The sequence below is a fragment of the Lampetra fluviatilis genome, chromosome 64 (genome assembly GCF_964198595.1).
Source record: "Lampetra fluviatilis chromosome 64, kcLamFluv1.1, whole genome shotgun sequence".
NCBI classification, from domain to species: Eukaryota; Metazoa; Chordata; class Hyperoartia; order Petromyzontiformes; family Petromyzontidae; genus Lampetra; species Lampetra fluviatilis.
In genome coordinates this window covers 422,672-435,957 of record NC_136338.1, presented here as the reverse complement: position 1 = coordinate 435,957, position 13,286 = coordinate 422,672, and the positions used below count along the sequence as shown (strand labels likewise).

General features: G+C 51.7%; 1 protein-coding gene across 1 annotated transcript in view; it reads right to left on the bottom strand.

Annotated features, from left to right (window-relative positions):
- Positions 1-1,032: 1,032 nt before the first annotated feature.
- Positions 1,033-13,286, bottom strand: part of LOC144951951 (polypeptide N-acetylgalactosaminyltransferase 18-like) — a 61,505-nt gene continuing 49,251 nt past the window's right edge. The window contains exons 4-12 of the mRNA XM_078882323.1: positions 12,927-13,093; positions 11,969-12,155; positions 11,296-11,493; positions 10,249-10,363; positions 9,854-10,039; positions 5,825-5,962; positions 3,751-3,846; positions 1,844-2,002; positions 1,033-1,306 (exon numbers count right to left, since the gene is read on the bottom strand). Of these exons, the coding sequence (XP_078738449.1) occupies positions 1,163-1,306; positions 1,844-2,002; positions 3,751-3,846; positions 5,825-5,962; positions 9,854-10,039; positions 10,249-10,363; positions 11,296-11,493; positions 11,969-12,155; positions 12,927-13,093 (1,390 nt within the window). The 3' untranslated portion in view covers positions 1,033-1,162. The remainder of the gene's footprint in view (positions 1,307-1,843; positions 2,003-3,750; positions 3,847-5,824; positions 5,963-9,853; positions 10,040-10,248; positions 10,364-11,295; positions 11,494-11,968; positions 12,156-12,926; positions 13,094-13,286) is intronic.

Sequence of the window (13,286 nt, the reverse complement as noted above, 5' to 3'; positions counted from 1 at the left end):
TCGGTACAATATACCAATTGGTAAAATACACCATTCGGTACAATACACCATTCGGTACAATATACCAATTGGTAAAATACACCATTCGGTACAATACACCATTCGGTACAATATACCAATTGGTACAATATTCCTATCGGTAAAATACGCCAATCGGTAAAATAAGCTGATTGGTACAATACGCCAATCGGTATAATGTGCCAATCAGTACAATATGCCATTTGGTACAATGCACCGATCAGGACAATAAGCCGATCAGAACAATGCGCCGAACAGAACAATACGCCGAACAGAACAATGCGCCGAACAGAACAATGCGCCGAACGACATTGGAGGGGAGGGTGGGGTGGAGGGTGGGGGGAGGGTGGGGTGGAGGAACAGAAACTGCGTAAGAGTTTCGAAATCAGCGTGACAGGGGGTTCCGACCAACTACGTGCCTGGGAAGTTCGGCGCTGAGCGTTGTTTAAACGTTCACAGTGGCTCGGAGATGTTAACTACCGCGGCCTGGTATGCAGGAGGGTCGTGGGGTCTATCCCGACCCCTGACGCCTGCTGCAGATTTTAATTTAGTGCATCTCTCTCTCTCTCCGTGGTGGTCGCGTGGATTTGTCTCCGGGTCCTACTTCGGTTTTTCCTTCCACATTTAGAATCAACATCACACTTTTAGAATATTTGGCTGCTGATATAAATCTCCACACGATGATGGTGATGATGATAAGCCACTTCTTTGAGGCTATCATTTGTGATATGGGCAGGTCGCTTCTGAAAAAAGGAGTTTACATAGCTCAGTGTGGGGGCCTTACCAGGTCAAAGAAAAAATAGTTGTAATAGTTTAGGTTTTTTTTCTTTTCACGATGGTCTATGTGTTTTCTTTCAAAGTTTTTATTGCAACAAAACGCGAGCCCGGTACAACGGTACTAAACGCCGATCGATATTGGAGGGGGGTGGGGGGGTGGGGGGAGGGTGGTGGTGGAGGAACAGAAACTGCGCGAGGGATGGAAGTGTGCGCACATGACGGACTACATGACGGACTACGTGACGGACTACGTGATGGACTACGTGACGGACTATGTGATGGACTATGTGATGGACTACGTGATGAACTATGTGATGGACTACGTGACGGACTATGTGATGGACTATGTGATGGACTACGTGATGGACTACGTGCTCTTGTGGAAGATCGCGAGGCTCCACCTCTGTCCGGAGCAGGGCCGCAGCACGAGGAGGACACTGCCGGGATGCTCCGCCAAATCATCGCTCAGCTCCATGCACTTGGCTCCATCGTGCGTCTTCAGCTGCCCGTCCTGGACACACACACAGAGACAGAGAGAGACAAAGAGAGATGTGGAGAGCGACACGGAGAGAGGCAGAGAGATACTGAGACTTGTAGAGAGACAGAAAGAGAAAAAATAATATATGAGAAATAATAACCCACTAATGTAGATTGTAGCCTGGTTTTTAATCGGAGTGAGTGTGTTGGCAGTCTATGATGTCCACTTATTCTTGTCGCTAAGTTTTGGACTTTTACTGTTGTGTTAAAAGAACCCAAAACAAACGTTGCCTGTTTCGTCACCGTGGCGCCTGCTGTCCGTACTCTTTGGAGGGGGCCTTGGAAGCCACGTAGAGATTCCCCAGAATGTAAAGAACCAGTGACATCTACATCTGCAGAACGTAAAGAACCAGTGGTATCTACATTGACGTGAGATGAAACGCACGACCTCTGGAACCTAGCGGAGTCTCTGCACTCACAAAGAGACTCATAGACTCACACACCGACCCACCCACCCCCTCGCCCCCCCCCCCCACCAGACGCAGAGAGGCCGTGGTGCCAGATTGGTGACCTGCAAGCTGAGGAAGCGTCCGAGTTCCATCGCCAAGGAGCACTCCACGAGGGCCGGCCGCTCGCCGTCCTCGGTGGTGCCCAGGCACACCGCGCCGGCGCTCGCCTGCTCCACGTTGAAGCCGACCATCACGAGGCCCGAGGAGGTCCTCACGGCCAGCTGGGCAGGCAGAGGGGCGGGCAAGAGGCAGCCCACGGCATCATCATTGGCATAGGCCCACGCAGAGACTCACAGACTACTCGCATAGAGACCTATAGACTCACATAGAGACCAACAGACTCGCCACACAGACCCATAGACTCATGCAGAGACCCACAGACTCATCATGAGGCCTCCTTTGCCAGTACCAAAGTATACTAAAATGGGTTTTCCCCTTTTTTCTGGCAACAAAACTGACACCTTTTGCAACGAATCATGTTAACATTAACCACAATACTTGCAGTCAAATGCAAAAAAAACAATATTCTGATCATGTATGCATTGTTCTTGAAACTGATTGGTCCATACCAAAAAAAATCAATGAGTTTCAAGGACAATGCATAAATTATCAGAGTATTGATTTTTGTTTGCATTTGACTGCAAGTATTGTGGCTAATGTTAACATGATTCGTTGCAAAAGGTGTCAGTTTTGTTGCCAGAAAAAAGGGGAAAACCCCTATTAGTACCCACAGACTCACCATACAGAGACCCACAGACTCACCAGACAGAGACCCACAGACTCACCACACAGATACCCACAGACTCACCACACAGACCCACACATAGTACACAGACCCACAGACGCACCACGTCGAGACCCATAGACCCACACAGAGACTCAAACTCAAACAAAGACCCACAGACTTACCACACAGAGACTCACAGACGCACCACACGGAGACCCACAGACTCACATTGAGACGCACAGACTCACATTGAGACGCACAGACCCACAACAAACCCGTAGACTCACATAGAGACCCGTAGACCCACAGAGCCCCATAGATGCATACAGAGACCCAACAAGACGTGGGTTGGTCTCTTATAGCTTTGCACCGCACGCTATCCGCTCATCACTCTCGTAAAAAGAGAGATAGGATGACAGAGAGAGAAGAGACGACTCAGAAGCGCCAGGAGCAGGAACCACACACGAGGAAGGCAGCAGCAGCAGAAGCCACGTGGTGGTGGTGAGAAGCCGGCGCTGCCAACAATCACCCCCCAAGCTCTGCGATCCTCTACATACATGAAGGTGTTCTTGGCACATTGGAGGTAAGCGAGGGGGCAATACTCGAATGCCATGCAGAAGGAACAGATGGATATCGCTGTAGTAATGCGTGCAGCCCCCCGAGTCGACACGGCCACGATCGTAGTGCGCGCTCAATCAAACACTCGTCACGGTGGTGGTGGCCACGCTGCTGCTGCACGTGGTTGCCTGGGTTGGTGGGTCACACACATATGTGGGCGCCATGGTGGCGAGGAGTTGTTAACTACCTCGTCTGGTATGCAGGAGGTCCGTGGATTCAATCTCGACCCTGACGACGTCTGCTGCTGTATATTTGGAGTTTGCGTGTCTCTCTCTCTCTCTCCCCGTGGTCGCGTGGATTTGTCTCCGGGTCCTTCGACATTTCCATCCACATTTAGAATCGCATACATTAGTATGGTTGGCTACGTATGGTGCGAAAGAAGTTCAGTGTACACAACAATCGCCACTCGCGACCAAGTAGCAGTGACGTCACCACGGTGCTTGTGCCAGGCTACGTGCACTTCAAGGCCAGGTGAAGTGTCGAACGCCTGCTGGCAGGAGGTCACGGGACTGACCCAGGTGCCATGGGTTTGACCGACTGTGATGACTGGCCGATGCCCCACGTATAGGACACACACACACAGCCAACCGAGTGGCATGCACCTGATGGGTGGGGACGGCCTACCTGCGGCTGGTACCCGTAGCAGGAGTACAGGATGGGCGTGTTGAGCGCTGGGTTCCCGCGGTCCAGGCACAGCTCCCTCCGCTTCTCGTTCACCACCTGCGTCACGAGCAGGCACGGCTCGCGTGTGAACGTCGGCATTATTCAACAATGACCTGCTCCCGTGTTTGTGTTTGCAAACTATTTGAAAACATTATTGCCCCTAATTAACCTCTCTACTCTCCCGTCCATCACTTATCGGTTCCTGGGGGCTCAGCAGAGCCGTGCACACCCCGGGACATTGCTCCCTGCGGCACCCTCACCCATGTCTCGTTGTTCCACCCCCACCCGTCTCGTTGTTCCACCCCCACCCGTCTCGTTGTTCCACCCCCACCCGTCTCGTTGTTCCACCCCCACCCGTCTCGTTGTTCCACCCCCACCCATCTCGTTGTTCCACCCCCACCCGTCTCGTTGTTCCACCCCCACCCGTCTCGTTGTTCCACCCCCACCCATCTCGTTGTTCCACCCCCACCCGTCTCGTTGTTCCACCCCCACCCATCTCGTTGTTCCACCCCCACCCATCTCGTTGTTCCACCCTCATGTCTCGTTGTTCCACCCCCACCCGTCTCGTTGTTCCACCCCCACCCATCTCGTTGTTCCACCCCCACCCGTCTCGTTGTTCCACCCTCATGTCTCGTTGTTCCACCCCCACCCATCTCGTTGTTCCACCCCCACCCGTCTCGTTGTTCCACCCTCATGTCTCGTTGTTCCACCCCCACCCATCTCGTTGTTCCACCCCCACCCGTCTCGTTGTTCCACCCCCACCCGTCTCGTTGTTCCACCCCCACCCATCTCGTTGTTCCACCCCCACCCGTCTCGTTGTTCCACCCCCACCCGTCTCGTTGTTCCACCCCCACCCATCTCGTTGTTCCACCCCCACCCATCTCGTTGTTCCACCCTCATGTCTCGTTGTTCCACCCCCACCCGTCTCGTTGTTCCACCCCCACCCATCTCGTTGTTCCACCCTCATGTCTCGTTGTTCCACCCCCACCCGTCTCGTTGTTCCACCCTCATGTCTCGTTGTTCCACCCCCACCCGTCTCGTTGTTCCACCCCCACCCGTCTCGTTGTTCCACCCCCACCCGTCTCGTTGTTCCACCCTCATGTCTCGTTGTTCCACCCCCACCCGTCTCGTTGTTCCACCCCCACCCGTCTCGTTGTTCCACCCCCACCCGTCTCGTTGTTCCACCCCCACCCATCTCGTTGTTCCACCCCCACCCGTCTCGTTGTTCCACCCCCACCCGTCTCGTTGTTCCACCCCCACCCATCTCGTTGTTCCACCCCCACCCATCTCGTTGTTCCACCCTCATGTCTCGTTGTTCCACCCCCACCCGTCTCGTTGTTCCACCCCCACCCATCTCGTTGTTCCACCCTCATGTCTCGTTGTTCCACCCCCACCCGTCTCGTTGTTCCACCCTCATGTCTCGTTGTTCCACCCCCACCCGTCTCGTTGTTCCACCCCCACCCGTCTCGTTGTTCCACCCCCACCCGTCTCGTTGTTCCACCCTCATGTCTCGTTGTTCCACCCCCACCCGTCTCGTTGTTCCACCCCCACCCATCTCGTTGTTCCACCCCCACCCGTCTCGTTGTTCCACCCCCACCCGTCTCGTTGTTCCACCCTCACCCGTCTCGTTGTTCCACCCCCACCCGTCTCGTTGTTCCACCCTCATCCATCTTGTTGTTCCACCCTCATGTCTCGTTGTTCTAATCTCATAACTTTATATTTGAGGCGACGAAGCGGCTGGGCAATCCTGCCCCATGTGGCCCGTCTCTATCCTTTGGCTCCTCCTCCTCCTGTCAATCAATCGGGCTCCTCCCCTCCTGTCAATCTCCCCATCCTGCCCATGAGGACACCTCCCCTCCCGCAGCGCCCAACTGAGGGGGGGCGGGGGGGGGTAGGACGAGGAGCGGCTCGCAAGGGCCGCTACAACCCCCTGTTAAATTCTTATCTGTCACGTGATCAACATGCAATCAACATGTGATTGGAAAGTGAGAGCCGAAAATCAAAGACACAAAGAGCAAAAGCATTTGGAGCTCACCACGCCGTACTGCACGATGTCGTCGTGACGTGGCAGTGAGGGCAGCACGTTCTCCAGGTACCACGCGAAGCTCTTGCAGTTGAGCCGCTTGCGCAGAGCCACGCGCTCCGAGATGTCGCCGATGTCAATCCCGGAGCCCTGCGGGGTGACACCAACGAGAGACAAACGTTGGGGCAACGTTCGACCAACCTTGGGGCAAAGTTGCACGAAGGTTCCGTGTTCCATGGGAAGTAATCAGGGCGGTAACCCGCTGGGAGACGTCGCCAATGTCTATCCCAGAGCCCTGCACAGGGGTCGTCAATGCAGAGGAGGGGTTACGAGGAAAGGGAGCAGGGTCCGGTCACCACGTTGGTTTCACAACATCAATAACAATGGTTTTTTGTATCTGCTACGGCTTCACAACATCAATGTTCATAATAAAGGTTTCTGGGTGAGATCGCGTAAGTATGTGTTGTAACCCTTCACCACCTGGCACAGCCAGTAAGGTTTGTCACGTAAACAATGCGTCAACAAGTTACAATGATTACGTTGACGTGTTGTGTATGTTGTGTATGTTGTGTATGTTGTGTATGTTGTGTATGTTGTGTATGTTGTGCATGTTGTGTTTGTTGTGCATGTTGTGTATGTTGTGTATGTTGTGTATGTTGTGTATGTTGTGTATATTGTGTATGTTGTGTATATAGGCCTTTTCCCAAAATTTATATTAATAATTCTGCCAATTTCTATTTTATCAATCGCGGTGTCGCTTGGGGCAAAAGGGGGTGATACGAACCCCCCTCCCATCACAACAGCAGGTGCCCTTCACACTCGGGACCAGGCAGCCAGAGATAAGCCGTAAAAGGGAATAAATAAATAAATAAAATAGAAGGGGGGGGGTGCTAATGAGATTCTGGGGAATCTCTACATGGCTTCAAAGGCCCCCTCAAAAGAGTATGGACAGCAGGCGCCACGATGACGAAACAGGCAACGTTTGTTTTGGGTTCTTTTAACACAACGGTAAAAGTCCAAAACTTAGCGACAAGAATAAGTGGACATCATAGACTGCCAACACACTCACTCCGATTAAAAAACCAGGCTACAATCTAAATTAGTGGGTTCTTTTTTCTCATATATTATTTTAATACTAATGTTATTCACCTTATTTTGATTATTATTTTGCCATCCACGCGACTTTACCGAAAGAACCAAAGAGTATGAATTCTGGATAAATATAAACCCAATAATAATCATGAAGGATTAGACCGAGAAGGGTCATCCAGAAGAATAACAAAGTCGAAATAGGTCAATCACACGTAACCAAGATAAAATGTATCCCATAGAGAGAGAGAGCCTCCCAACCACCTTTGCCTCCAAGCAGCACGTGATAGCAATAAATTGCATACACATGCAGAGGGCATCTCCCCTTAAGGAATTCCAAACCACGATGGAAGTACTGTAAACACTGCTACAGACATACATTGAGTCACTTACTGAATCAGAACTACAAAAGTGGTACGGTATCAAGCTATAAGAGGTAAAATCATATTTTCCAAACGGTACAATAGAAACGACTTCAAAGGCCAGCGCCCCTCTCTGTGAGAGAGAAGAACATGTAAATTCCCACCGCGAGGGAAGAAGGGCGGGGGGGAATGTGACCGGACAGGGAGAATCCCTCCCTCCAGAGAAATTATTACCAAGTTGAAAAACTAGGAAAACACAAAAGGGAAATTTGGAGCATCTGTTTTCCACGGATGAAAAGGTGGCTTGAGGAGATGGGCAGGAACCAGGCCAGGGTTAGACTTAACAGATTGCTGAATAAATCAGGACGAACACATACACACACACGTACCCCGGATGAACAACTGCCCCCACAGCAAAGAGCGAAATCAAAGGGATTCTGGTCTTTTGTGAGAAGGCGAGCCAAGAGGAGAGAGAATTTCACATAAAAACAGAGATACGACGCATACATCGCTACTACTGCAAGTGACAGAAGACTACGACAAGCGACGGAGACTACGACAAGCGACAGAGAGTACTGCGACGGGCAGACTCCGGGGCATGGCCTCGAGCTCAACAATGGGTGAGGTGATGCTCGGTGCTGAGTTCGGCATGGACCGACAGAGTATCGCTGAAAGTTGTATTCTACATTTATCCTGACGTTTTGAGTCACTTGCAAAGTCAAGGATTGCGATAAGTTGTATTGTACTAAGCTCTCACAGTTGTGTAAGAGGTGTGCGAATACAATTTACAAGTTTTGAGAGTGAGTGCCAGCTCCCACGAGCAGCTGCAGCCCGAGATAAAGAGTGACGAGCAACGTCGAGCAATCAACCGGGAGAAAGGGCGGAAAGCACCAAGCATCGACCAAGCCAGCATCGCAGAGAACCAGCTGCACGTGCAACCGGGCATTGCCAGAGAGCACGGAGCCAGAGAGAGAGCGCAGCAGCGCCACCAGCGCCACCGAGTAAGGGTGTCAGCTGCCAGCGGACAAGCGGCAAGCGCTATCGTGCACCTTCAAAGACAAGCGTCGTGCCGACTCATCCAGCAGGGGAAAGAGCCTGACCAGCTGCCCGTGAGGAAGAGGAGAGCACTGGCGAGAGCGCCGTGGGTTCGACCCACACACACCGACCAGCACCAGCTGGGAACCAAGACAATAGTGAGGAACGGCGGCCAGCGGACGAGCTGCAGGCGCTATCTGACGACGGAATCATCGCGTCCTTGAAATTGATTGGTCGTGCGCATTTGGCGTCATCTGGTCCAACACCATGTGAGACTAGGCTCTAAGAAAAGCTGTCTCGGGTGTGGACCAATCAATTTCAAGGACAGTGCATATATTATCAGAGCTGTGTCTTTTGTTTGCATTCCGACCGCAGGTATTGTGGTTAATGCAAACATGACTCCTTGTAAAAAAAAGGTGTCAGTTTTGTTGCCAGCTAAAAAACTATTATCATATTTTGCTACTGGCAAAGGAGGTTCCAATGGTGTAAATTGAAGGTCAGTTATATACAGTGCTACAGTGACATGAAGCGAGGTGTTTTATGAGGTAGTTTTGTGCAAGAATCACTGCCGTTAATACAGTGCTACAGTGAACTGCAGTAAAGTGTTTTACGACTTCGTTTTGTGCCAGATTCACTGCCATTAACACAGTGCTACAGTGAAATGCAGTCAAGTGTTTGATGACATACTTTAGTGCCATTAAATTTACACAAGATAACAATTATAGTCTGCAAAATTTTTTCGTAAATATTATTTGGGTCTTTCGTCCTAGGACGGACAAACAAGCTAGTCAAGTAATATGCACTGTGATTGTTCAAGTTTGGATAGTGATTCCGGCACACGATGGCCCCCGATTCATTCCAAAAGGGGCCAATCTGTGGGATTTTAGTAACGTGCCCAACAAACAAACATCCGGTCAGAAGATGCGGATGCCGAATGCACGCGTGGAAAGTAAAGGACTCTCACTCTGTCCTAGTGTAGCAACTGTGGCTACGGACACCAAACATTGGGCCACACAGAACCTCGCCCTCCCCCCGATGTAAATTTGAAGGCAGTTTATTGAGGGCACCATGGTGGTGAGATGTTAACTACCTCGCCTGGTATACAGGAAAATTGGCTGTGTTGGGTGGAGGCGGGTTTAATGATACATTTATATATTTACGCGATCTAACCTAAAAAAACCTGTATTATGGATGCAATACAGCAGGTCGTGGGTTCGATCCCGACCGTGATGTCTGTTGTATATTTGGATTTTGCATGTTCTCTCTCCCCGTGGCTCACATGGATTTTTCTCCGGGTTCTCCGGTTTTCCCCTTTCACCTTTAGAAGCATGCATTTTGAGTGTTTGGTTGCTATGCATGTCCACCTGGTGATAAGCCACCTCGTTAAGCTATCATTTTTGATGGCCAGGTCGCTTCTGGAAAAAGAGCTACCTAGCTCAGTGGGCCCTTACCTGGGAAAATAAAAATAAATAGTTTTTAGTTTTTAGTATAAAATACACTTTGACATTTGAACCGCACACACACCTAACGGTAAAAAATAAACCACACGCCGTACATTCATAGGCACATTCCAGGCCAAGTAGACGTTCCTCTTGTAGTCGTCCATCCAGATCTCGGCCACGCGCAGCGCGTTCCTGCGCATGTGGACGCTCAGGTCCGGGGCGTACGGCTTGAAGTAGCGCTCGATGTGAGCCAAGCGTGAGCAGGGCAGCACCTCCACGCGGCCCCCGCACTGCCACACCTGGGCACACGGGGTGGAGGGAATGGGGGGGGGGGTGAGGTGGAGCTGGTCACCAATAGCCCGGCCACTCTCACCGTCCACTCTGAACAAGGCAGGCGGGGGCCGCGCAGTGAACTCAAAACACCCATGCAGGTCGATGTATATATATGGCACACGCATGAGTGAGTGGGTGGGTGGGTGCGTTCAAGGTTGCGTCTCTGCGTCCTCACCCTGAGGCCCAGCTCCACGTTCTCCCCTCCGTACACCTGCATGCCTTCATCCAGAAAACCGATCTCCTCCAGGTAGCTCTTGCTGGCCGCCATGCAGCCCATCACAATCGGACTCCTGGGGAATGGGGGTCAAAGTGTCAAAAGTCATCCTGGTCGGGGCACCCTCGATTCGTGATGACAAATTGTTGTTGCGCAAACGTTGCAAAAGCACTGCCCCCCTAACAATCCCAACAACTCGAGATCACGTGTCTGCACACTGAACGTTTGGAGAATTGTGCTCGTTAAAAGAGATATGTCCCGATGTAAGGCGATAAGAAGAAACAGATGTCACACTATTGGAATTGAAACACAATCATAGAGATTAAGTTATCGTATTATTATTATTATGGATACTAGCTTTCTTTATGCAGGAAATGGTCACCGACTCAATTTTGTTTTCAGGAGGTTCCTGCTAAGTTTTCACAACAGGAGGAGGTGATGTTGCTGCTACGCTGCTGTGTGTGATGCTGATTGAGTTGATTTGCAGGTCATTTTTCGAACTTTGGGGATTTGGTTTCAGCCAATACCAGTTTCACTGCATGGCTCTCTTCTAGCTATAGGAGGAGGAGGCCGGAGATCTGGAAGAAACGCATTGCAGAACAAACTCCACTCAGTAAAGGTGCCCAAGTTGGAAACCAAACCGAGGCTCTTCTTTTTGTGAGGCACGGAGTGCGACCACTATGCCGCCCTGACACTTGTGAACAAGAAGATCTTACCCCAAGTCTTGGCGCGGTTACCACCACCGGCGATTAGTGTCACCCATTATGCGGCACAACTAAAGCTCCAGATACCAAAAGGTGCCACTCTGATAAATCTGTCCTGGAGATGTTCTCAGGCTTTTGCAAAAAATAAAATAATACAAGTACTTGTCCTGGTTCCAAATGCTCTGGCCTTGTGGACATAACTTTCCAATCGTCGGCAGGCTAGAGTCATTGTTGAGCCTCCCAATACATTTGGCAGCTGTAAGAAAGGTGAGACCCCCTCTCGCCCCCCACCCCCGGGGAGTACCTGATGGGGGCCGTGGGGTCATTGTTGGTGATCCAGTCGAGGGGGGGCTCCTTGTAGGTGCACCACAGCTGCCACGTGAACGTCTGCGCCTGCGACTCGTAGCGGTTTACGACGAACGTGTCGTAGTGTGTGTTGTCGAACACCGTGGAGACCACCACATGGCGGTCCTCCTGGATCCGTGCCAGGATCGGCTCAGCCCTGCAGGGAGGGGGTGGGGGGCATAAATCGATCGTCGCCGCTCTATAGTTCACCGTTTTTCCCCAACCGACCAAGGGGTGAAGGCGCCCGGTGTTTTCGTGGCAGTGCTGCCAGGGCCCAGGGCCGGCACCAGGACCGGATTATGACATTGCTGGGGCCCTATGGCATAGCACACTTAAGAGGCCATTTACTGTCGATATAATTTCGTCATATCAGAACGAAAATAAGCATTTTGGAGAGTCTTTTTTCCCAATCTCCTTTGTTTTTCAACTGATTAGGTAAAACTTGAAACTTCGTATATATGCTTTTTTTCGTATTTAAAGGCCCCTTATAATGCGAGGCCCTACGCTGTGAGCTTACTCGCTGCTTGTGGTCAGAGGGTCAGGGTTTGAAAATCCAGCGGCTGCCAGTACCCCTGGTCCAAGTCAATGGCCCAGAAGCCGAGTTTCTGGAGGACAGAGAGTTTTGGACTCACCAACCGACAGGGAACTCCACGTGGGCATCCATAATGGCCACCACGGGCCCCTTGGCCGCCCGGATGCCGGTGACGCGCGAAGCGCTCGGACCCCTGTGGGACGCGTGCCGGACGAGGCGGATGGACACCTCCGGGTACTTGTGGTTCAGCTCTTCGATCTGCACGTTGAATGATTCCTTCAGGTCGGCTGTGAGTATGAGCGGGGGGCGGCACAGAGGCACAAGACCGTGGAGCCGGGGGGGGGGGGGGGACAGGAGGAGAGAGAGAGGAGTGGCAATAGACGAGGCCAGGAGTGCCACGGCTGTGATCAGGGCTCTTGAAATGAGGCTGAGCGACACAAATCCGAAATTCCAACTCTCAAACCCTAGTTCTACCCTAACCCCATTTCCTAAATCTAACCCAACCTGAACCAATCTCTAATCATAACTCTGTTCCTAACTTCATCCTTACCTATAGCCCTACCTCTGAGCCAAATGCTCTTTCCTAAGCTTACTCTAGGCCCAAGTCTAATTCCTAACCCTACTCTAGGCCCAAGTCTATTTTCTAACCATACTCTAGGCCCAAGTCTATTTCCTAACCCTAACGGCTTTAACCTCTCAGCTACCCGGCCACCTTCTCTCGACTATTGGGGGGAAGGGAATTTCTCTCTGGTCGCCACCAGTCCGGTAAACAGCATCTGTGCCTGGGTGGCAGGAATTGATTTGTGATTGAGAACCGGCGCAAATGTATTGAACGTATTGCGGGAAACTGCACAGGTTTGATAGACCCGGGCTGACAGAGAGAAAGAGAGATCCGTCTCTGAGTTCCTTTGTGGCAGAGGAGGTGGGGGTAGAGGAGGTGGAGGCAGAAGAGGAGGCAGAAGAGGAAATGGAGGATGAGGAAGTGGAGGTGGTTTAGGAGGTGGCAGAAGAAGAGGAGGTGGAGGAGATGGAGGAGGTGGCAGCCCCGCAGCTCTCACCGTAGTCGCTGCAGTCGTCGACGAGGATGACCTCGTTGAGGAGGTGGCGTGGCGTGTTGCGCACGGCGGAGGTGACGGCACGCAGCAGGATGGAGACGGCCTCATTGTAGAAGATGAGAATGACACTGAGGCCCGGCAGCTCCGATGGGTACTGTTTAGCGCTGCAGCTGTAAGACACAGGTGAATCGCAGTGGAACGTCGATTAAAGCAGGCCTGGTTTGAGGGGGCCAAGGTAAGCATCGTTTTTCGTCATTATTTGCCATCATCAAAATCATTGTCGTTGTTGTTTAGGAGGACGGTGGCTCAGGGGTTATAGGGCTGAGCCTATACTGCTGAGATCCCAGTTTGCAATCTGGCCAT